General features: G+C 41.9%; 1 protein-coding gene and 2 pseudogenes across 2 annotated transcripts in view; 1 reads left to right on the forward strand and 2 right to left on the reverse strand.

The window, feature by feature from the left end:
* Positions 1–383: 383 nt before the first annotated feature.
* DAAM1 (dishevelled associated activator of morphogenesis 1) overlaps positions 384–25,159 on the reverse strand; it is a 164,808-nt gene continuing 140,032 nt past the window's right edge. For both annotated transcript variants that reach the window (XM_044231657.1, XM_044231658.1), the window contains exons 18-25: positions 20,309–20,415; positions 18,213–18,301; positions 17,197–17,365; positions 13,292–13,399; positions 11,688–11,748; positions 8,599–8,730; positions 4,163–4,333; positions 384–3,085 (exon numbers count right to left, since the gene is read on the reverse strand). In XM_044231657.1, coding sequence (XP_044087592.1) covers positions 2,876–3,085; positions 4,163–4,333; positions 8,599–8,730; positions 11,688–11,748; positions 13,292–13,399; positions 17,197–17,365; positions 18,213–18,301; positions 20,309–20,415 — 1,047 coding nt within the window. In that variant the 3' untranslated portion in view covers positions 384–2,875. The remainder of the gene's footprint in view (positions 3,086–4,162; positions 4,334–8,598; positions 8,731–11,687; positions 11,749–13,291; positions 13,400–17,196; positions 17,366–18,212; positions 18,302–20,308; positions 20,416–25,159) is intronic.
* Positions 10,012–10,217, reverse strand: LOC122894814 (annotated as a pseudogene).
* Positions 15,164–15,251, forward strand: LOC122894852 (annotated as a pseudogene).

The raw sequence follows: 25,159 nt of genomic DNA on the forward strand, positions 1-25,159 counted from the left end.
ATCTCAAATAAGTAAATAAAATCTTTCCCCAAAAATAAATAAAAAAGGAAATGCTTCAAAATGGAAAAGATTTTCATTCTTGAGACATTCTTTTCTATACTGCCAGCTGAACAATTTCACCAGTAGCTATACTGAGAAACCATAACTCTATGGAGTCATACAAAGAGGTTATAGAAAAGTGACAGAAAGGGGTAGCATATAGTAGTCTGTGAACATATTGAATACTACCAAAGCAGAAAACTACCATTCTAGGTCTGGTACATACAAGCTAAAAAGTATGTATGTGTTCTTGACTTAGGAAACAATTGTCAATATTTAAATTTAATAGTACAAAGAAGTTTGATAATGCTGTTTTAGTAACTCATAGAAAGCATATACATACACCCCATGAATTCATCTCTTTATTGCATATTGTTTTTTTAAAAAAATGTACAATCTCATAACACATACAACATTTTTTTTCTTGGTACTATAACAACAGTCTTGCACCTAGAGACTAAGAGGTTCCAACTACTAAGCTAATAAGATACAAGACATATAATTAAGTTTACAAATTATAATGCTTTCTTTTTGGCATTAATTTAAAAAAACAAACAAAAAACTTTAAAATACACACCCAAGAGAGAAAAGTGGCTACTTACACCAGCACCAATCTAAAAAGTAGATTTTTTTTCAACAATGGCACATGGAATTACCTGCACAAAGTTTTGGGGGAAAGAAACCAAAATGGAAATGGTAAAGGAGGCCTACCAGGAAGGCCGAATCAAAATGAGGAGGATTACAAAGGGCAAGAGGGACACGCTATGGGCTTGCTTCTCTATGTGACTCTCCATCCACTTGTCCATTCCTTAAACTATAAAACAAAGCCATTTTCAAAATACAGTTCCAAAATTGAGCCAGACCAAATTTCTCTTACTATAAATAGAAAAGAAGATAGAGGCACTTTTGTTAAGGAATAGACACATCCATCATCGTCTCCCATTCCTCATCTCCAAGCCTCTTGGAGCAAAGTCTCTGTCTGCCTCTTTAACCTGGTGGATTTGCAGACCTTGGTTACTGGGGGCTGGGGAGCACAACCTGTGCGGTGAATTTATGACCTTATTTGATAGTCATTCACTTCCATAAAATGGGTACAAAGTCTCTAAGTTTGCAATGAGGGGGGAAAATGTAAAAACCACTGCTCTTGACCACCCTTAGAGCACTATTTCACAGCTTTCAGATAGTGCAGAGACCTTCCCATCTGCACTAAGCATTATAGTTTCTACAAATCATTTTTAAATAGCATGATTCCTGTACAGTGCATATTGGTATTCTATTCACCCCTTTATCCCCATTAGAACATAAGCTCCTTGGGGCAGGGACTTTGTCTTGCTTCTCACTGTAGCCCTACTAAGCCTGGCACATAGTAGGTGTTTAATAAATATTTGTTAATTGACTGAAAAACTCAATTTAGTGAGTAAATAATGTTCTAGTGCAACAGGACAAACTATTCTCTCCACAGGAAACCCAACCACAACACGAATGATAGAAAGAAAAGAGAGAATCTTAGCCCCCTCCAACACTACAAATAAATAAAGCAAAGCCAAAAAAAAAAAAAAAGTAACAGTCCTCTTTATATATAATTTAAGTATATTAAGAGTTGGTAGGTTAATGGTAAGCATCTACATTTTATTTTCTAATGTTCATTGTTTTTATTCATTTCTCCCTGAGAGCTTCATCTTTTGGACTGAAATTTTACAGGTAGCTTTACTGACACACAATTTAAAATGACAACATATAAACAACAAACCACTTCAAACATACTTAGAGATAAATAGATCTTGGCATCTCTGTTGGTGTTGTTGACATTTTGTGCATTCACTAAGTGTCCTTTAGTCCAGACCCATACTGACAGAAGATGCAGCTTGTCCTACAAAATAGGAAAAAAAAAAAAAGGAAAAAAAAAAAGGCACCCCATAAAAAATTTTAAATAATTTTTATCCCGTCAGAGAATTCCTCCTTTTAGGTCTTGGGTGGGAAATTTTATTTTTAAAGTTTATATATCTATATTGTTAGAACAATAAACACATTCTGGCAATCTTGTTCTTTAACAAGAGCACGAATTGCATTTAGATAAATAGTGTTCTTTTCAAAAGCAATGTAAATAAATCTTCAAGAGCGCTTGGCAGAGAACTTGATGAAATCAGGGGAAAAAAATTGATGCCCAAGTTTTAAATATATAAAAAAAGTCTGATTGACATTCTACATAATTCAGATTGTGTGCAAGATGTTCTCAATGAACATTTACAGACTGCACCCCCACACCAATGTCGGAAATTCTAAGCTGGTCCTATCAATTACTGATGCAATACACCAGTGTCACATTGTCAACTATCAAAAACCATTTTAAATCTATATTTTTCCAATACTAGTTTTACCAATGAAAATAATTTGAAAGTATACCAAGCTTGGAAACCATAAAATATTTCTCAAGCCTTTTCTTTTTTTTTTGCTTTTGTTTTTCCTTTTAACTCTAGGGAATGTCTCTGTCACCTCTTTCAGGAGATTGTATTGTGCTTCTGAACAGCCATGGTGTTCAGGGGAAGAAAATGAGCCATATTCAATACAAATGCATACACAAAAGTTTCTGAGCACATACATTAACATAGATTTTTTTTTTAACCATACATATAGGTCTCCAGACAACACTCAGACTTCTATATACATTTTTTTAATATATATGTACACATACATTTACATACACACACATTCACACATTCACTCACAGATGAAAAAAGAAATTGCCACTGTTTGGATTGCAAGGCAGTGTTATGAAAAGTTCTAGTCACTTCAAAGGGCTGCTAATGAGCGTTCTAAAAAAAGTATCCAAGGAAAATTAGAAATTAAGTTTTGTGACTGGTCTCTCTCGGCTGCTGTCCGTCATCTGGTTGGTAATACGCTTGCGATTCCGTTTCAGCTTAGAAAGGTCTTTGTCAAATACTTCTCCTGAGCGTAGAGCTGAAACCAGGTCATCGAACTCTCCACCCTCTTCACTATTCTCTTTTGCTTTCCTCATTTTACGTTCCCTTTCACGTTGTTCTTTGAGCTGCAAATAGAAAGCAACCTTTTACAGAAGTGTCGAAGTGTTTTGTTTTCAGTGGAGATGAAGTCCTTGAAATATGGCCATACTCCAGTCACATCAACCCATGTGCATCCAACAGCTGCTAACGCCCTTGGACCTCACAAGAGCCGGGGAACTGGGACTTGAGGTCTTATTGTAGAAGCAATGAATAATGAAGATTAGACACTCACCATCTAGAATCTAGGAAAAGGTAAACCTCATGATATTCTAGTTAAAACAAGAGCAACTAGGACAATTCCTGTGCCTATCATGGAACGAGGAAGTTATCACTGAACAGACCCCAAATATTAGTTTATTTGATAGTACAGAGAGACTAAAGCCAACGCTCATAGGACCACTTTCCTCACATCTAAGGCTCAGCTTCTACCTCCTGTGGATGCCTGGAGCTGGCTACACATGGGTTATTATTATTAAAAACCAAATTATACATGCATTAGAGAAAATTTACACAATTCATATAAACAAAGGTGGAAAAATCATCCTTAATCCTACTGTTAAGAGCTAACCATTGTGAGCCTGCAGGCGGTACACCCCACCACTATCATTTTCCCTATTAACACTTACCTTACCAAAAAAAAAAAAAAAAAAGATTTACACAGAAGTAATTTTGTAAACTTTCTTTTATCATTACATATTCTTTGAAAACATGATTTCCAAGGACTGCATATTCTATTAGGTAGCTATTACATCATTTAAAGCTAATGCCTGGTTGGTAAACATTCAGGTTGTTTCCATATGAGAACTATTATAAAGATTGTGGTTGGTTCTCTTTGGGCAAATTTAGGATTATTTCTTTATAATAATTTCTGGGAAATGAAACTCCAGATCAGAGGGTGTAGAAATATATCTGTTCAGTCTTTGGACATACACTGCCTGACTGCCTGAGAGAAACTTACAGTGACTCAAACTCAGAGCAGCATTCTAGAGAGTACTTCGATGCCCTCCTTCCCGCTGGCACATCACAGCGCCGTCTACACACCAAGCAGCAGCCCTTCTGGGATTTCCAGGAGGTGGAAATGGCGGAGATCCTCATTATGTTACCTGAGCTTCCATGCGAGCACGGCGTTCCTCCTCCTCCTTCTTCTTTCTCATGTTTTCATTCTCTTGTTTGGCTTCTGACACAGCCTGAAGAAACTGATCAAAAATGCCAAAGAACTCATCCGGCTGGATTTTGCCAGCCTCCTCCCCAAAGTGTTTCACTGCTTTAGTAAACTGGAAGAAAAAAAAAAGGGGAGGGGGGGAGTTTTAAGAAGGTCAGTGTTCCAGAGGAATTGTGTGATCAAACAGAAATCTCTCTAGAAGCAGTAACGTTCAGAAAGATTCAAACATAACTTGCTGCAGTTCAATGAGCCTGTATTTATCTTTGGCTGCTGAACAGGCCCATCAATCACTGCTAAAGTAAAAAATTTAATACTCCTTGACTTTTGAGACTATTTATTCTTTTCCACCTCATTTCAGCTTAACACCAATGATTACCTACTCTGACTTTTTATTAACTAAACAGTAGTAAAAACAAGAAAGCAAAATATCACAGGGCAGAGCACTCAAGACGTAAAACTAATAGCAAACTCGGCAGGGGTAGGGAAACTTGTACTTTTAACTTTTCTTTGAAGCAGTTTAATATCATTTATTGGTGCCATATGGTTAATATCAAAAGCAAATGGGATCCAGTGCTTCTTAGCTGCTTTTCCTAATCCTAAGTAACGCTAGCATTGTGATATTTCCTGGGCCTCAGTTAGAAAACAGTCACGGACTACAGAATCATTAATGCAACACCAAATTTATGACTGAGAATACAATTTTATTCCAAATTCTTTCTTAGAGAGAATCCCTTTTGGTGCAAATCCTCTCAAAACAGCTAAAATGCAAAATATTAAGGTAGAGATAAAAAAATTAATACAAATATATGTCTCTTATAACAAAATAGTTATTTTGTTGGTCAATGTGTCAATTTATTTGAGATTTTAATTCTTTAAACTGAAGTATAATTAACATACAGTGTTATATTAGTTTCAGGTGTACAACATAATGTTTCACCAATTCTATACAGTATTCAGTGCCCACCAGGAAAAGTGCAGTCCCCATCTGTCACCAAATGTTATTACAATTTTCCCGATTATATTTCCTATACTATACTCTTCTAGTTTCAGTTCTCCTGGTAGTCATCATCATAACTCAAGACTGCATGATTTTAGGAGTCTTAGCAGTATCATGACTATCCAAAAAATGTTCAACGCCAGTCATAATGTTTTTTAGAAATCTTCTTCCCTCTGTAAGGATCTAATGCTGTTACTCCTAAGCTACTAAGGAAGGTGTTTCCAGCTTCGGAGTCAAATGAATTCTCATTCTCTATGCTTAATCAACTACTTAACATTTTCCAGATCTCTAATTTTCTTTTTTTTTTTTTCTAATTTTCTTCATTTAGACTATGAAGTGTTGGTGCAGTGCCCCCAACCCAAGAATTTATAATTGCTTTTATTTTTCTTGCATTATCTCCTTTATTGTATTTTTTTCTGATATTTTGGTAACACTATCTCCCTATAGGAAATATTTTTAGTATTTATTCTTTTTTTCCCCCCTAGTTTTACTGAAATATAATGGACATATAGCACTGTATAAAATTAAGGTGTACAGCATAATATCTTGACTTCAGTATATTGTGAAATGATCACAACAGGTTTGGTTAACATCCATCACCCCATACAGATACACACAAAAGGGTCTACTTTCCTAGTAACTTTCAAACACAGCACGCAGCAGTGTTAACTACAATCATCATATTGTCCATTACAACCCCTATACTTACCTTAGCACCTTTTGGCTACCTTCTTCCAATTCCCCATCAATATTTATTGAGATAAAACAATTATAAAGTTATATGTGTGTGCATATGACATCTTATAGTTGTCATGGTATATCTTTAAATTTGTAATAAAAATGTTCTTTTGCCATTTCTCTCTTCACTGAGGAGTTGTTCTCAATGTTTTACTTATTTGGAAATATTCTATTAGAAACCAGAGTTCTGGTTTCTCCATTGGTTAAGCGTCTGCCTTTAGCTCAGGTCATGATGCCAGGGTCCTGGGATTAAGCCCCATGTCGGGCTCCCTAATTAAGAAATAGGGCTCCTCCCTCTCCCATTCCCCTTGCTTGTGTTCCCTCTTGTTGTATCTCTGTCAAATAAACACAGAAAATTTTTATTAAAAAAAAAAAAGAAAAGAAATCAGAGTTCTTTTTTTAATTTTATTTATTTGACAGATTTTATTTATTTGACAGACAGAGATCACAAGTAGGAAGAGAGGCAGGCAGAGAGAGAGGAAGGGAAGCAGGCTTCCCACTGAGGAAAGAACCCGATGTGGGGCTCGATCCCAGGACCCTGGGATCATGACCTGAGCCAAAGGCAGAGGCTTTAACCCACTGAGCCACCCAGGCACCCCAGAAATCAGAGTTCTTTAGGGAAAAATACTCTGTTTATACTCCACACACAAAGCTCTAGCTTGTCTTCATGGCTTTATAAGCTAATTTCTAAAAGTTCTGGTATGAACAAAATGGCATTGAGTCTCTAAATCATTTAAGTTCATGCACTCCAAGCCATCCTGAATGATCTTTTTATCTAGGAATTCTAATGATGATGAAGTCATGTATATTTTGGTCTGAAGAAAACTAGTCCCAGACTGAAGTTCCCACACTAAAATTAAAAAAAAAAAAAAAAAAAAAGTAGGTTGTGCATGAGCAAGTGTTTTTATATCACAAATTAACTGTAGGGTTGATTCTTATAAAAATGTTTGAGCCCTCAAGGAAGTAGATTCTATATTGCCTTGTTAGGATGGGGTTGGGGAGACCCTTCCTTTATAGATCTGAATCATCCAAAGTGGTGAGGCATATGTAAGACACGGGTGGGGGTGGGGGTTATCACAGAGGCCGCTGACATCAATCATGGGACAGCAGAAGCTGGACTTCTAACAGCAGTCCTCTGACCATACATTATCTTTCCATTTACTTAATCATGTTGGAGGTGTGGTTTACAGTTGAGACTAACTAATGTTTCCTAATACAGTCTTCTTCTGCACTGTAAGCAGTTGTTTATGTACACTACACATAAGCAAACATCCATATCTTTTTTTTTTTTTTTAAAAGATTTTATTTATTTATTTGACAGAGAGAGATCACAAGTAGGCAGAGAGGCAGGCAGAGAGAGAGAGGAGGAAACAGGCTCCCCGCTGAGCAGAGAGCCCGATGCGGGACTCGATCCCAGGACTCTGAGATCATGACCTGAGCCGAAGGCAGCGGCTTAACCCACTGAGCCACCCAGGCGCCCAGCAAACATCCATATCTATTACTAAACAGATGACTACAGTGAAATGACTTCCATTACTCAAGTTATCAAAGGAAAGTTAAAGCAAAAGGCTACTGTGGCAACTGAGAAATGAGCAGTGTGGAAGAGCTCGACAGGACGGGGTAGGGGTTTAAGATAACTTATTAACAATGGGGGGGTTGTAAGAGAAAAGATGTGTACATGCATATGTATATAAATGTGTATTTATTTTGGAAGAGGAAATGGGGGGTGGGGAGGAGCTGAAGTCCTAGTTATTAGCCAATGAAAACTTTTCCTTTAGAGGAAATCAAAATTTTGAAATAGCAAGAATCTATAACCTAAACCACTGTATTATTAAAACATATGCCTCGGGCACCTGGGTGGCTCAGTGGGTTAAAGCCTCTGTCTTCGGCTTGGGTCATGATCCCAGGGCTGTGGGATCGAGTCCTGCATCAGGCTCTCTGCTCAGTAGGGAGCCTGCTTCCTCCTCTCTCTCTGCCTGCCTCTCTTCCTACTTTTGATCTCTGTCAAATAAACAAATAAAATCTTAAAAAAAAAAACCAAAAACATATGCCTCTTGTCATGAGGCTCTGAATTAAAGTGCATCTCCTTGGGGCGCCTGGGTGGCTCAGTGGGTTAAGCCGCTGCCTTTGACTCAGGTCATGATCCCAGGGTCCTGGGATCGAGTCCCGCATGGGCTCTCTGCTCAGCAGGGAGCCTGCTTCCCTCTCTCTCTCTCTCTGCCTGCCCCTCTGTCTACTTGTGATCTCTGTCTGTTAAATAAACAAATAAAATCTTAAAGTGCATCTCCTTTAATAAGTTCTGCTGGAGATTTTCAGAGGGAATCTCCTGCCCTAAGTCTGTCTCAGGACAGCATATAAGTTACAGGTATTGGGACACCGTGGCCTTGGTAATGCCTGATCTACTCTTTTCTGGTTCCCAGAAGTAAGTACTTTAATCCAGTATCAACCATGAAAAAATTGCAAAATATTTACTGGTCTTACACCATCCAGATACCCTGAGGTCTTGCTAACCTAAAGGCAACACAGGCCACTTAGACAAAAAGGGTGTGTTTCAATTGATCACAGTCCTAGATACAAAGATGTTGAATATCTGCAGGTATCAGCCCTATTGAACAACACCCAGTACACAAGGGGACACTTACCAGGTCTTTAGCTTCTGCAAGAAGGTCTTCCACATCAGAGAAGCTGAAGCTGGCTACTGTGATGAACTGGCTGACAACAGACACAAACTTGTCCCCGGGCTGTGGGGGCTGAGATTTCTGATATTCTAGCTCCTTAAACACAGGAAGTGGACAATGTCAAGGAAGCCCTCAAATGTGGACACACCTTGCCTCATTTTCCATATACCTCGAATTTAACAAGTCAGAATGGTGAACACATCAACACCTACTCTGAAACACCTTGTGGTAGTCTAGCTCCCCGGGCTCTTCCGTCTACCACACCAGAGCCAAGCCCACATGCACCCACACTATTTGCAAACAGCCATTTAGCCGATCATCTGGGTACTTTTAACAGTGTGATTTCTTATACTAGCTTTAGGATGTAAGTAGATGAGCATTTAGATAAAATTAACAAGTTAAATAAGGAAAGCAAATTGGATTCCAAAGGTGAGTGACTGAAAGCAAGGGAGTTTAACTGTTGATATTCTGTGCTCAGAATTCTGGGAATCCTGGTTCCTTGATTTTTTCCTTCTTTCCCTCTGGCCAAGTCTAATGACTTTCTACATGAGGGTATCTGGGTCAGTGGAATGTCAACTACAGGCACTATAATTGTCTACCATCTATTTTGTTTTCGTGAACAGGCAGGTAGGAGTATTAGTGTCTTATTAATTACCCATATTCTCCATGACCAGGGTGATGAACACGCAGATTATTCAAACCTAATGTTAGTAATTAATTTCAACTATTGCCAGATGCACTTTCTTAAATCCACCCTCTGTGAGTGAGCGATTATTCTCCTCCTTGTACAGATACATAAATTGAGGTATAGAGGGATTAAATTATTAGCGCAAAGCTGATCTGTGATAGAGCCAGAATTTGAACTCAGGCCTGTTTGACTCCACAGTCTCAGCACCACCACACTGGGCACCAACTGGGCACCAAGATCAGACTTGATCTGAATCTATTTTCTTCTGTAACTGCTTTGGCAGAGGCACTAACGAGCAGGAGTGTAGAAGTCACAGGATCTGGGTTCTGATTCTGATCCATCACTGATTTGGTTCTTATCTGTGACAAGTGGCCTGGGTCTCAGTTTCTTCACTTATAAAAAGCAGGGAATATTCAGGTCACCATGAGAACCAATGAAATAAGTGGAAAGTCATAAAATATGGAATCTGCTCTGATTGGAATACATTGCCATAATTCCAATACTTTGGCCTTGAAAGTCAGCAAGTATGCATGTTGAGATACAGAAATATAAAAGCAATTTTGAAGTATTTCATTCATGTATAATCTCATTTCATTCAAAGACTGAATTAAGAATTTCATCTTTGATATCTTCAAACTATCTAATCCATTTGTGTCCAGCACAATTAGGATTCATGAATATTTAAACAGGCCAAGGTCTGCCTCCCAGTATTTCCTTCTGGTACTACATTATGACATGTATGCTGCTGGGGGGCAGGAAAGGTTTCTGTGTTAAAGAGTGTTACAGTGTCCATGACCCGGGTGTTGGAGAGATTTCAGCAAAACTACTTTTCAATTAGCAATAATCGCGCCTCGGATAAACCTCATTGGCTACGATACTGCCACTGCGCAAAGCAACTACTTTTAATAGACCTCAAACCCAAAACTTCCTTCCCACCAGGACCCCTCCCCATGCCTTGCTTGAACTAGCTGAGATGCAAAGGTCAGAGCATCCATTACCAGGCTTTAAGGCTGTCGTAACTGTGACCCTCATCTCAAGAGAGCCTTCCAGTGGGAGGAAATGGGAACGGAGTGAAGGCTATAAAACCAGTCTCATCCCCAACCGCCCTTAACCAGCAGGCCTCTGTCATCTGAGAAAGACCATCCCACTTGCTCACTCAGTGCCTTGGCCCACTGGGGTTGGAAGAAAAAGATTTCTTTCATTCAGTTCATCTCCTTTCCTTCTGAAAGAGCATTCCCCAACCCCCAAAAAGAAAAAAAAAAAAGAAGAAGAAGAAGAAGAAGCCTTCTATGTTCCCTAATTTATTAAAAACAAGAAGAAAAATATCAGACATAACTTTTATTAGAGTTATGTCTTTAATGAAGTCAGCTGCTTTCTATGGCACAGTTTTACTATAAAAAAAGAGGAGGGTCCTCATGGCACTGCTGAGAAGTGATCTGAAAGAGACTTAAGAGAGGAGCACCCTTCCAAGCTGCCCGTGGAGCAGTGTTCCTTGTCCAGCGCCAGGCTGGATCTCCGACCACTCTCTTGAGCAGGCTTCTGGTCCTGACCCGCCTCCTGGCTTGAGGCCACACTGGGTGGGGCCCACGTGGCACTCGGGTGCCACGGTCACCAGTAAGCCCAGTGGCACAGCCTGCTTTCCTTCCACGGAGGCCTGGCCCCAGGGACAACCTCATTGCTGTGTCCGTGAGTTCACCCCAGCCCTCTAAGTCACAGCTCAAAGTTCATCTCCTCCAGAAGAGAAGCTTCCTCTAAGAAATGCCAGTCATTCCAAAAGCTTTGGACTAACTTAAATCCACCCTTCTTCCTCAAGGCACCTCTGTTATCACTCTGCTTATCTGGATGTGTTCTCAAGAGCAGAACGAGCGCTCTTGGCCACTGCCACACCGGGAGGGCAAGGATTCTGAATCATCATGACCCCTGGCCTTGAGAATGGACCATACACCCAAAAGTCTGTTCAATAAATCCTCTCCAGAGGACCAACTCCGAGACAACAGAAGTATTCCACCGTTCTGCTAAGAAAGAACATCACTTATTAACAGAACCTGGACACGGAGAGGATCCTTGAGGATTATCTAGCCCCACCCACTTTAATGAGCCCCATCTTACAGGCAGGAAACCAGTGCAACCCTAGGTCTAGCTCCCCAGTTCCTGCTCCCGCGAGACCCCCACGACACCCCCAGGACGTCCTGGAGCTGAGTCACCAGGGTGACACAACCCGCCTTTGCTTCTTCACTGCTCTTGTTTCCCTACTTTGTAATTTTTTTAATCAATATTTTGATTTAGGCCACATTTATCCCGCCTTGCTGGACACCATGAGCACCAGAGAGAGTGAAGAGATTGGGAGTAAGAAGCACAGACTCACCAGCTCTACCGCTTTCAGGCCACTTCTCAGGGTACTTATTTCCTTGTCCAGCTCAGTCATGCTGTTGCAAACAGTAACATTTTAGTGACCAACATGTGACTTACACATATTGAACAGATGATGGGTTTACGTATCTCATGCCTGGAAGTCCACACTAGTTTATTTTAAGTGTTTAAAATTCCCTTCCATGCTCCGATCTCACAGAAAGGTGACATTTTAAGCTTAGGGACTTTAGATACGGAATTATGGTTTCTGTTTTTCACAGCCAGCAAGTGTATTTTACAGATTAAAAAGAGCAGAGTCGAAATGTCTCCAATTTGTACAAAAATACTTCATGTATTTTTCAATCTCACAAGAAAATCTCACTTAAGGCAAATTATTATACGTGGAAATGAATTTTTTGCCATACATGGCTCCCCTTGAACAAATAAAAGAAGCTGTCTTATCCGCATCCGTGCTCAGATTGTACTCTTCGTAATTAGAGAGCATTGCTTTTCACTAAAGTTCTGGTCATATGAGTATTACAAGGTGATGGCTTAAACTTCCTTTTTTAAAAAAGGATTTATTTTTAAGTATTCTCTATACCCATCATGGGGCTTGAACTCAACTCCGATACCAAGAGTGGCTGACTCTGCTGACTGAGCCAGCTGGGCACCGGGGACGGCTTAAATTCCAACCACAAGGATATTTCTGGAAGTTAGACTAACTAGATTTCATTGTCTTTTTGTAGAGAGAAAGTTTCCTGGGTTTCTCCTATAAAACTTTCTACTTGATGGCTTTTAAAACCTCAGAGATTGTAACACAATCCTCTTAGATAATTCAGATGTAAACAAATTCATCAATGTTTCGTTTAACATTTTCATTTCATATCTCATATTTCTATCAAATTCTACAAAAAGAGGGAAAAAACTAGATGGCTCATCATCATTCTTTTCAAATTCACTGCAAAAAAGATGCAGTTTTAAATACACATGTATATTTTTAAAGGGCCAAAAGGAGGAGGGAAGAACAACAAGGAAAACTGCCTGCTCTTCAGTCTCTGAAAAGTGGTGTGAAGTCTGTGGTGAAAGTTTGGCAACTTTCCATTTTATTTTTAGTTCCTTCATTTGCATAAAGACTGCTTTCCATTAAAAGGCTGCCTTGGTTTCTGAGAGTGTGTGCACATGTGAAAATTACTAGCAATGCCCTGACATTTATGTTCTATTTGCTTAGCTATGTATCCTTGTTAACTAAGGGTGTTCCTACCTGTATTGAATAGAAGTACCTTTTAGATGTACGAGTGAAACCACATTCCTTTATAATCCTCTTAATAACTCAGAAAATAAGGTTTTCTGGAAGTTAAAATTACATGCAGGAGTAATCCAAAGAAGCTAGAAAAACATGCATATATATATATATATATATATATATTCAAAACCATGTAGCATATTTCAGTGACTTGGACAGGTTTCAAACTTTACTTCATATGTTATTCAGGGGAAAGCAAACGGAAGGAGCCTCTTCATGCAATGCCAGCTAACTGCCTCAATGGCTAAAGCACAGTCCAAGTGATTAAAAAAAAACAAAAAACAAAAAAACTAAGACAATTCCCTGGAAGGACTCACTTTACTTTTGCTGCGTGAGGAATGTCCCGTAGTTCTTCATTCAGATTGAGGACCTTGGGGTATTTATTTTCCACAATAGTTATGAGATAGTGCAAAAGTGTGATGTTCCTATAATTAAAAAAAGAAAAAGTATTAGACATGCTTAATATCTGTACCTGGTTTGCCTGTGCAAGTGGCTGAACCTGCAAGAATGCCATATTCCTGCATTCACTCCAGGATTTGGAGACTCTTTTAACAGGGATCCTCAAGAGAAGGGAACAGGGAAGAGCTTACATGAGATTTACACAACTTTATGTAAAAGGAAGCCAGTATCTTCAAAAGGGAAGGGGACAAGATTTACTACTTTGGCTCATAAAGAGCATCTTTCAAAATGTGGATGATGGAAATGAACAGGAACCCTCGTCAAAAGGAACATACCTACCAAAGACAAGGTGTGCTCAGAGGCTCACAATAAGCCGGGGTGGGGGTGGGGCGGTAGGGACTGAGGGGTGCTTAATTTACTAAAAAGTACAGCTATTTTTTATTTTTATTTTTTTTTAAGATTTTATTTATTTATTTGACAGACAGAGATCACAAGTAGGCAGCGAGACAGGCAGAGAGAGAGAGGCGGGAAGCAGGCTCCCTGCCGAGCAGACAGCCTGATGCAGGGCTCGATCCCAGGACCCTGAGACCATGACCTGAGCCGAAGGCAGAGTCCTAACCACTGAGCCACCCAGGCACCCCACAGCTATTTTTTAAATATAAAAGTACAGAGCAGTGACTCACTGATAAGAATTTATTGATAATTCTTATTTAAGCTTTTTCAACTCTACGATAACTTTTCTCCCCTGACTCATTTATTTTGCTAGCTTTTGTCCCCTCGGACTCATCTGTTTTGCTGGGTAGCAAAGGGTGGTCAGAAAGCTAGAAGGTCACCTGCTTTAGGGCTGGGTCTGGACGTGGACCAGGACCATGCCATCACGGCCAAGACATCTTTGCAGCCCAGAATCCATTTCCTAATGTTAGCAACACTTCAGCTCTTACCTCCACAACCCAGCTCCCTCTTTGGTGGTGACAGGCCTGAACCCTGACTGACCTGGACTGAAACAGTGGATGCGTGATAACACTGCCTGTTAGGCCAAGCTGTGGTGGTCTGGTCCCATTGTCCCTGACTCCAACGCACATTACAGTCACCTGATCCCAGATGCCGGGGCCTGAGATGGGGGTGGGGCCAGACACGGGTATTTTTAAAAACTCCCCAATAATTCTAAGAGCCAGGATCACAAACCACTGGTCTACTGAAAGTTACCATAATCAAGAGGACATAAATGTATTTCTTTAAAGACAGGGTCATAATCTTTAGGCAGGCTACTAATTTACGATGCTAAATCACAATAGCCTCGCCCATCCCCACCTCGAATGAAACAGAATTGTCAAATAATTTCCTTTCCCATAATAACGAAATGGTTTTCATTTCTGGTTGTCCCTGCATCTTCACAGAAGTCAGTGCGATCCCATTCCTCTGAGTCAACCGGCCCACGTGTGAGAAAAACTTTTCCTTCATTTTTCTTGCTCTCAATAAGTAATTAGAAAACAATAGCCCAGCAAAGTAAAGTAGTGGCTAGTGATTCTGGCCGTTTACTTTGTAGATATCGAGCTGTTAGCCTTCCACTTCAGTTTTGCTGTTCACAGAACCTCGGTGTAGGCCCAAGGGAGCCAAACCCCAGCAGCCATTACAAGAAAGGGTGAGCCATTTTCTTCACTTTCACAAAGATGCTTTGTTATTTAGAGAAACTAAATCCAATTAACCACATATACTTTTCTTAGTGTAGAAAGACTTCATGCTAGATCAGAACGTTCCCATTCGTTTGCTATCCAAATAATACCTTGTTGGATTGAATATAGTGGCAGTATCGTAGCCAATGAGGTTTATCCGAGGCGCGATTATTGCTAATTGAAAATTCTTGAAGAATGAAAAACCAGCCAACAGCCACACACGATTACTCATCGGTATGGCGGGAAACAAGGGAAGCAGAGTGAACGCACCCTTCACGGCTAACTGTCCCACCCCGGCGCAGTTTGATTAGAGTCAACTGAGTATTTCCTGAGTGACTGCTTATAAACAAGGCACTCTGCTAGGCACTATGGGTTTACAAGACACTGGGGCACTATTTCCAGGGACAAAACATTCACAGGAAGAGGAGGAAAAAGAGATCAGAAATGTTTTTAATTTATTATTTTGAAAAGGCCTGCATATTAAATTCTATGGTAACTTCAACAAGCAGATAATCTCAGAGTAAGTGCCAAGTTATCAGTAATGAGGGGGCAGAGGGTATCAAGGGAAAGAGAGAGAGACAGAGAATGCAGAGAAGGAGGGGGGAGCGAGAGGGGGAGAGAGAGAGAGAGAAGGCAGAGAAGGAGGGGAGAGGGAGAGGGGGAAGGGGAAGGGGTGGGGGGAAAGCTGGGGGAGAGAGAGAGAGAAGGCAGGGAGGGAGGGGGAGAGAGGGAGAAAGGGAAGGGGTGGGGGAGAGGGAGGGGCAAGGAGGGAGGGAGAGAGAGAGGACTAACTAGTGTGAGGGTCTCCTCCTCTTTAATTTGCAAGTGGAGTTGAAGAGAACACCCTTAAAAAGGTGACTGCCCTTTATATGCAAGTAAGACATTGCAGCTATCTACTACACCTTCCAAATAAGGTCCATGTGTTGTCGGAGTAGCGCTGAGGATAAGAGAACAGGTGTCAAATACCCATGATGCCAAATACCTTGCTTGCGATCTTAGGCAAGCTAAAGGAACCACTTGACACTGCCGCAGTTTCTTAATCTGACAACAGGTGCTACAGCCCTTTGGCCTGTGTACCCCGCACTATCAAATACAAAAGTGCTCTGGAAGGATCAAGGGCTTACGTTAAAAATAAGGTGGTGATTGCACAGCTGCCCTTTGTTAATCTATCTCTACATAATGCAAAATTAAGGTTTAGCCCTACAACTGAACATACTGCTTATTTCTTATAGGATGGATTCATATGGATGGCCATAATGCTCTGCGTCACTAATCTCACAGAAAACAGAGTAAAGAGCCTTACTAGTGGGGAATACTTAGGGTGAACAGCCCATATTTCTAAGAAGAATTTGGACGCAGGAAAGTTCACCTTAGAAACAATTGTGCAAGTTGCTCTGAAGACAGGAAGAACCTTAGCGGAACAGAGCTCCCTGGGAAACTAGTGTTTTATGCCTAATGAGCCTACCTGTTAATGACAGCAGAGCACTTTTCACCTCGGTGTTTCTAACAAGAATCCATTCACCTAAAAAACTCTCTAGGAAACATTTCGAGGAGTCTTGGAAGGAGCAGTTTAATACCAACAGCCAAACTGCATTTATACCTCATAATTTTTTATAGCTGCTAGCATCAATGTATAAAGGACGGAAAGCATACCTAAAACCCCAACAAACTTCACATTCTATCATCAGCTGTCAGTTTTTTTCTTTTCCCTGGAACGAAGTTCTCTGTGGAGGGGGTCATGCCTGGGAAAGGTCACGAGGAGACCATTACCATGCGGGTCACAGTCTGTTTCTGGATCTGGGCACTAGTCACACAGAGGTTCAGTGTGTGAAAACTCATCTGGTGGTGCATTTCTGACTGATGACCTTGTCTTTAGTGTATTACACTATAATACAAAGTTTATCCAAAAAACTCTAAAACTTAGACTAGATGCTATCTTCCCGGGGACTGAAAATGAAGGATAATAAGCCCGATGGGAATTCCAGGTTATTTGTAATTAGGAGAGGAGATAAGTCGATGCTGGAGAGGGAAGGGGCATGCGCGAGAGTCAAGCACACCAGAGACTGCAGCATTAGGGAGATCCAGGAGGCCCGGAGGGGTCCTGACTTCAGCTCCGTGGGCCTCCAAGTGTTGGAAGAATCCATACTTACTTGTCAATACTGGATTTTGTGTCAGCAATCTTGTTTAGGCTGGATATCTTGAATCCGTATGCATTGCCTCTTTGGCCTTTATTCATGTAATTTCCAAATGCCAAAACCACTTCTAGCAGCTGCTTCAGGGCGCTGCTCCTGAACAACTCTTCTGAGCCGGAACGGATTGCTTCAAAATAAAGCACACGTAACCACAACTACCACCAGCGAGATGCCTCAGTGACACCCATCCTAACCCACACACCCAACAGCAGATACTGAAGAGGTAAGCCTGGGTCGCCGGACTACCAGGGAGCCTTACAAAACACCTCAACTAGCAGCAAAGAGCGAGGGGAGAGCCCGTGATGTTGTTCAACGGACCCACGGTAGCTGCACAATCCTCTGCCTTCCTAGTCTTTTTCCTGGCTGATTCACTAACCGTACGCAGTTAAGAATACATAGAAAGGGACTGCATTTCCCACATTCCGCTGCAAATGCTTTCTTGCCTGGTAAGACTCAGATCAACAGGATGACTGAGCAATTCTAGCGACAAAGAAGCCCCTGGCCAAATGTGTTCCATGTTGCAGCTTGCGGGCGTGACCAGGGACTGGGGCTGGAGCAGGCTCCTGAGTTCCGCCTGCATTCTGTGGCTGCGCTCTGCAGCTGCCCAGGTTTCAAACACTTAAAAATTTAACAGCCTGAAATGTTCCCTTAGAAATACCAGTATAGCACCACTGTGATAAAGCTAGTTACAGACTCCTGGCTAGTGGTGGTCAAATATGTGTCTTACCAACACCCAGAAAGTTAAAAGCCCACTTCTCCAGAAGAGCCCAGGAGGTGTGCTGTGAGCTCCAGAAGCCAGGCGAGGTCAGAGGGCTAGGGATGGATCTTATTTGACTAGCCACCTCAAGTTTAGAAGATTTTAAGGGAAAAAAAAAAATCACCCAAGGGATCCTGTTTACTATCCGCACTTGGACTGTACTTGCAAACAGGCCCTTATGATGAACATCATTTTCAATCTGGAGGCCTGACTTTACCTTCTACTTTAGGTTTCACTTCTGCCACACGCTCTGCAAACTTCTTTTTGAAGTACAGCGATTGGAGTCTTTGCTGATAATGGTTAATTCTGTAAGAGCAAGCACGGACTGATGAACATTTATTTACTTAAGACGTCCATCTATGTTCACTCAGCGGATATGGAGGCGGAGGTACTTTAGAGTACACACCCCCCAGTACACACACACACACACACACACACACACAATTCCTTATTCCTCGTCTGGACAGGAGCATAGGAAATGAGGCCACTTTGTCTGAAGAGCCCACTTCCCTCTGACCGCCGGAGTATTTGGGCAATGGCCGTAGGGTCCTTAGCTCTAAAAAGATCAGGCAACTGCTGAAAGAAAAGGAGAGTTGGGGCGCCTGGGTGGCTCAGTGGGTTAAGCCGCTTTAGCTCAGGTCATGATCTCAGTGTCCTGGGATCGAGCCCCATATCGGGCTCTCTACTCAGCAGGGAGCCTGCTTCCCCCCCTCTCTCTGCCTGCCTCTCTGCCTACTTGGGATCTCTCTGTCTATCAAATAAATAAAAAAAAAAAAAAGAAAAAATCTAAAAAAAAAAAAAAAGAAAGAAAAGGAGAGTTGTCCCCTCCCGTTCCTCAGAGTCCCAGGAACTCTTGTGAACAGAGGAGATAAAAAGGAATGAAAATGTAAAGCCTACCCCACATTCTGGGCAAGTGAGGGGCTGTTTCTTCTGTTTCTCCCATGCTTAACTTTCCACAAAGTTTGCCTCCAGCAAAGCTACAGAGTAAAACTCATGTCCATCAATCTCTCCTCATATCATCCTCTTCCCACTCATGTCCCCAAATGATCCCCTTTCTTTACAGCTAGCTGCCTTTCTGCTCCCCTCAGGGCTGGCAGGCTCTGCCTTTCAAGACAGCAACTAGTGACCAGCGATAAGAGGATGCAAACTGGCCTCTGGTCACCACTAAGATAAGTTGCTGCTGCTGAGAGGGGGAGCGCAGGCACTCTTGCCAAGGCCTTCTGAACTCAGATCACTGCCTTAGCTGCTCTCTGTGGGAAACTTCAGTCCAGTAGCCCCATCCAATCAAACAGACCTACATTTGCAGCCTAGATTCTCCTCTTGTTAGGTGGCCTTCAACAGGTAACTAAATTCCTCCATTAGATGGAAGAGAATACCTCCCTACCCAATAGCCTCCTGGTGGCGCTGATAGAAGGATCAAGGGGGATGATGCATGAACAGATCTAAACAACTACAAAATGGCGGCCAATGTGGGTGACCATCTATTTATCCACACACAGGCTTGCTGGGCACACCAATCAAAATTCCAAAACCATCCTTTGTCCTATAGTGGTATTCTTCCCAACAGCAAGGTGAGATGGAACAACAAAAATAAGTCTAGATATGGCAGAAATGTAGAGTGAGAGCCATGTTCACCTTGGCTACACTCATAGGCCTTTGGTACTCATGGGAAGAGCTCTGCCCTGGGGTTGAAGGAGAGTCTCGGCACCACTGGTCCTTTTCTAATGCAGAATCAATTTTTTCAGGCCTGGGATGGCAAATAGACTCAAGCTCACATGCCAAACAAAATTATGAAGCAGTGGCTGCCTCTGGGTTTTCTGGAGAAGGGTTGAGAATGCTTGCCAAGACTCTGTGGGAAGTGTGCCATGACTGATTAGAGATGTCTGCATGTGTCATGATTTGACATCCAGACCCTAGTTGTTCATTCATGTGGGCTCCAGGTCGACACTGCTGGGTCTGCCCATTTTCTGAGATGCTGGGCTACAGAGAGGAGGGAGATATAATCCCATAGCAGTCAAAGTGCGGGGGTTGGGGGTGGGGGGAGACACTGACTGGAACCAGGAAAAGTTATGACTTGTTTAGGTCCAGAACCAGAGGTAATTATGAAGAAATGCTAGCCCTGGCTCACCCAGAGGCAAGAATTCCCATAAACAAAACAAATTCCACATAGTTCTGACTTAAGAAGATTTTGTAATTTAAAAGGGCTTTAAGTGAAGCCAGGTTACTGGCCCAATTAATTTAACCAGAATCACAAGTTTATCTTCCTGAGAGAGGTCAAGGGCATGGTCATGTCTTAGGCATTTTCAAACTCACCGGCTCATTTCGAAAAGGAATCTATCAGCCTTGGCCATCCGATCCAGTTCATGCTTATGTTCCTCCAACAGGTCAATGTCACTTTTTTCGGGAACAAATTTCAAGAGCTAAGAAGCACATGCAAATATTAAAACTGAGGTATATAACTAAATTCTTGCAGTAAATTTTCACTCTTTCAGTTAATCTGCCCCAAAATGAGACTGTATCTTTTGTTTAATTTATAAACTGTGCTACAGGTCATTGTTAAGATACCATACAAATGACTAAATCTTTGCAGTTAGGTGGTCAAAGGAACCAACTTCTAGTTACAACGTAAGTTCTAGGGAGGTAACACACAGCATGAGGACTAGAGTTAACACTGCTGTATAATGTACAGGACAGTTGTTAAGGAGGTCGATTCTAAGAATTGTCATCATGAGGAAGAATTTCTTTTCCTTTTTTATTGTATTGACAGGACATGATGGATGCTGCTAACGAAACTTATTCCCTTATCATTTCACATCTGTAAGTCAGACTACTAAGCTGTATGATTTAAATTTATAGGTCAATATGTAGGTCAATAATATTTCAATGAAACTTGAGGAAAAGTCTTTTCTTTTTTACTTACAGGTAGTTAAATTGATTTAAGATTCATTCCTGGCAACTTTCTACTCTATATTGTCTCTCAAATCAGATTGTGGAAGCTCTTTACCAGGATCCATTTTGCATAGACCCTTAGAGGGACTTAGGATATTCAACACTCTCATTAGAAGGTGATGGAACAGAGGTCCAGAGAGACAAAGCCACTTACCCAGAATTACAGAGAAAGTTCATGTAATCATCAGAAATAGAACTTAGGTCTCTTGACTCCCAGCTCAATGCTTTTTTCTATTACATCCTGCTGGGATGAGTAATTCTATGTGTATTTTCCATTCAACTTGTTTATTTCTCTGCCTTGTGTATTTCCATCTCATTTTTTGCTCCATGTCATGATGGATGAGAAGAACATGGTAGGATTTGGTTTTTGATTCTATTTTTTATTTTGGCGGAAGAAATGAGCGTGGAGTGTGGGAGAAACAGCAATATTTAAAGTTGAAAAAGTACTCTGTGTCTTATTTCAAATCACAAATACGTGTATATATACCCGCAGCCCTGTCCAAGTGTGCTATTTTCTGGATCAGATGCCCTTGGATATATATACATTTTTTAATGATACTGACCCTCTGGACCCCAAGATCCTCCCTATAATTTGAAGCTGGCATTTGGATGATTCATTAAGTAGGTTTCCAAAGTTTGTTGGATTTAACGATGGGACCTCAGAAAAGGCAGTCTGGGTGCCACCAGGAGGAAAAGAGAATTAGAACTACAGGTGAATGGAAATATATTCCAGGCAGAGTGCACATCACGTGCCAGGGTCTGGAAAGGGTGGCACAGCATTTATGCCAGTAGAATAGCTGTAATGGCAGTGGGGGAGGGCAGCAGTGGTCAAGGTCAGGGAGTAGCAAGGACCTTGAAAGAATTTCAGTCTTTATTTTGTGGGCTCTGGGATAGGACTTAAAATATTAAGTAGGGGTATGAATTTAAATTTTAAAAAGACCACTACGCTCACAACAGAGAAGGAATCAGAAAGGATCAAAAGTATTAGGGGGTTGTGATTAGATTGTTGGTACAGTAATCCAGGTGAGAGAGGATGGTGATCTGGATTGGGTCATAGGTAGATTCTAGAACTATTTAGGGGGTTGAATAGAACTGGCCTTACTTGTTGATGGATGTTGGGTTATGGTAGAGGGTCAAAAGGATGCGTCCAGGCTTCTACCTTAGGCAACAATGTATACATTGTATACAATGTATACAGGTATACATTGTATACAATGTATACAATGTAACAGGAAACCCAGGACGAAATGGAGGAAAGCGGTGGGGAGAGAGTGTTTAGTGTTTGAAATACTGGCAAGAGAACCAAGTAGAGATTCCTAGTTGGTAGGTGGACAAATGGGTCTGACGTGCTATACAGAGCTGTTTGGAAGACAGAGCATTGACACTGACTATAACATGCAAGGATGTGAGTGAGGTAACCAGGGGAACCGTCAACGGAAACAAAGCAGGGCTGGAGAGAAGCCAGTGTCTGAGGAATGAGGACAAGAGGAGTAACCTTTAGAGGAGACAATGAAATGCCAAAGAAACACATTTCACCATGGAGCAAGTGGCCATCGGTGTCACATACCAGCAGCAAATCAAGGAAGATAAGGACTGCAAAGTGCCCCCTAGCTTTGGCAACAGGGAGGTGGTGAGTCCTTAGTGAGAACAGCTTTCGGGAGGTGAGGAAGAGTGAACAGGAGGTGAGTGTGGATAAGCTTTCAAGAACTCTGCTTGTATCAAAAGAGAGAGAGGACAGTAGCTAGATGGGCATGTGTAGTATGAAAAGGTGTTTTGTGAAAGGCTGAGACTTAAACAAGTTAAAAGTGAAGAGGAAAAAGTGTATGATGGGGGGGGGGGCAGGCAGGATGCTCTGATCCAGCTGGGTTCCTGAGCAGAAGGAAGGGCTGGGCCGGAGCAGAGGCCAGAGCCACCCCTCTTTCCTGATGAGATGTCATGGATGTGGATGCTGGTGGGTTCACTGGTCTGGTAGCCTGACTGGTTCTAGGCATTTATGTTCCTGTGTTCAAATGGTACCAGTGGACAGGACCAGTATCTTCTTGCTATTCCTCAGTTCAGGGAGGAAGGTAATAAGGTAAGGAGAAGGGAGAAGCAAGAGAGAGAAAAAGACTTGCTTTTTCCTCTTAGTTTGGATTTTTATCTACTGGGCAAGGAACTTCATTTCGAGTCTTAGGGATTCCTCCTTCCCCCATGACACACACCCTGGTTTGTGTGCACTAAGTCACAGGCCCCTGTTGAGGACAACACTAGCTCTTTTGTACAGAATGCTGTGAGAGGCACATGCTAAGGTTCAGTCCTTCCCAAAGCAGAGTCAAGCGACAGACTGTGTACGGATAGTTTTAGGAGAGGAATGAAGACTTAGACAAATACCTGGGAATGAGGAGAAAACTATACGTTCCAAGAAAGAGGAGGGTATCAATCTCCTCTGAGTTCTGAGCTCAGCAGCTAAAAGCAGGAGAGGAGGGAAGGAATCTGATTCAAATGCAAATCATAACTAGGAGTAAAGAGATACTAGTTAAAAGTTTGTCTGGGAGAAGTGCTGTGTGAAAGAAGAGGAAGCAGAGGAGAAGAGAATAAGGAGGAAAAGAAAGAGTACGGTAGGTGACCAGAGAGTAAGACCCACAGAATTATCAGGGTAGACCAGGTCAAAAGTATTCCACTTGGCCAGATTCTGCTTCAGTAAATTGATTTTCTTACTTGTATTTATTTGAAGTACATTCTATTTGCACGAGAAGCCCTTTTGGCAAGATCTTGAAATCCCTTCCCTCAAGGAGGAACTTTGCTGCATGCAATTTCACAGTAAACAGATCTTGTGGAATTTTGAACATACGACTTTGTCAATAGGGGCTGAAGGCCTAAGGACCAAAGCAGCTTTTGGCCCAGTTCCTCCCTCTGCGTGAGCAGCTTCTGATGCAGGCACCCTAAGTGCAGGGTCAGCTGGGGGCCGGAGCGGGGCAGAGGGAAGTTGGGCCACACTTCCGGGTGGAGACCCTTGTTAGGACTGGTTGCAGACAGAGAGGGAAGAGTGTGCAGAGAAGCTGTAAAATGCTCTAAACAACTAATTTTCAGTTTAGGAATTATGTTTAAAATATTTGTACACAAAGGGTCCTGACAGGCTTGGCTGCACAGTCATGGGCTACTGGTAACTAAGTCAAACATCAAAAAGGACAGCCTGACAACTTATTCCACTGCTAAGTGTGAGGGCTTCCCCAGGATGACTGCAGCTGCAGGTTTCAGGTGGAGCGGGTGCACTGTGGTGTGGTGACACCTCACACTTCACTCTTCCCTGCTCTGTGTTGGAGGCCTTTTCTGACATCAGCCAGAACACTGTGGAAAAATGCATAAGCACACAGACACTCCCCCTGGAGCAGCCACGCCCTCCAAGATCACTGTTAACAGTGCAAAACAGCCTTTACTCTGCTTCTGGGAGCTGAGCATCCCCGCAACCAAGACCTCAAGTTCAGCCTGGTACCACGATCGTCCACAGTTAACCTTCAGTGGACCTGGCACTAACATGGACCTCTAGACCAAAGTCATGCAAAATAGGATTTCGTACCAAGGACAATGAGACAAGCAGACAGAATAGTCTCAGAGCATGGAGACGATCTCCACGAAGCACGGAAATATTCAGGGCCAGGGATAGGTAATAATCCCTGAAACATCTTCTAGTTCAAGAACATTGTCATTTGGGGGACAACTGCACAAAGCTGCTGAGACACACACAGCACAGTTGAAATGGCTCCACAGAACGTGTTAAAGGAACACTGCACGAAGAGAGGCTAAGTCACTCCATCCAGCTTGGCTGGCCACGGTTAATATGAATTACTTCGATGCAGATGACAGAGCTAAGGAGTTTAACGGTAACTACTGGGGTGTAGAAATGGTGCGTCAAGGCCAAGACACAAACTTTATTAAGGATTCAGTAACGAATCAGTTTATGTAGTAGCCTGTGATCTCATGGTGCTGGTAAGATTCTCCATAAGCCTGTCCCACAGACTTCCCTGGAGTTGATAGATTTGTATGACCTATGAAGGCCTAGTAACTGCAGCAGAATCTGGCCTTGTGGGTCCCAGGCATCTGACAAACTTGTGACCTTCCTTTTCACCCAACATTTTGAGGAGCAATGAGAGAATAAAGCCTCTTAAGAGAGCCACATTCAACATTGGTTCAGAGATGAGGAAATTATCCACTAGCAACAACCAGATTTTCTCAATA

This window comes from Neovison vison, chromosome 13, assembly GCF_020171115.1.
Source record: "Neovison vison isolate M4711 chromosome 13, ASM_NN_V1, whole genome shotgun sequence".
Classification (NCBI taxonomy): domain Eukaryota; kingdom Metazoa; phylum Chordata; class Mammalia; order Carnivora; family Mustelidae; genus Neogale; species Neogale vison.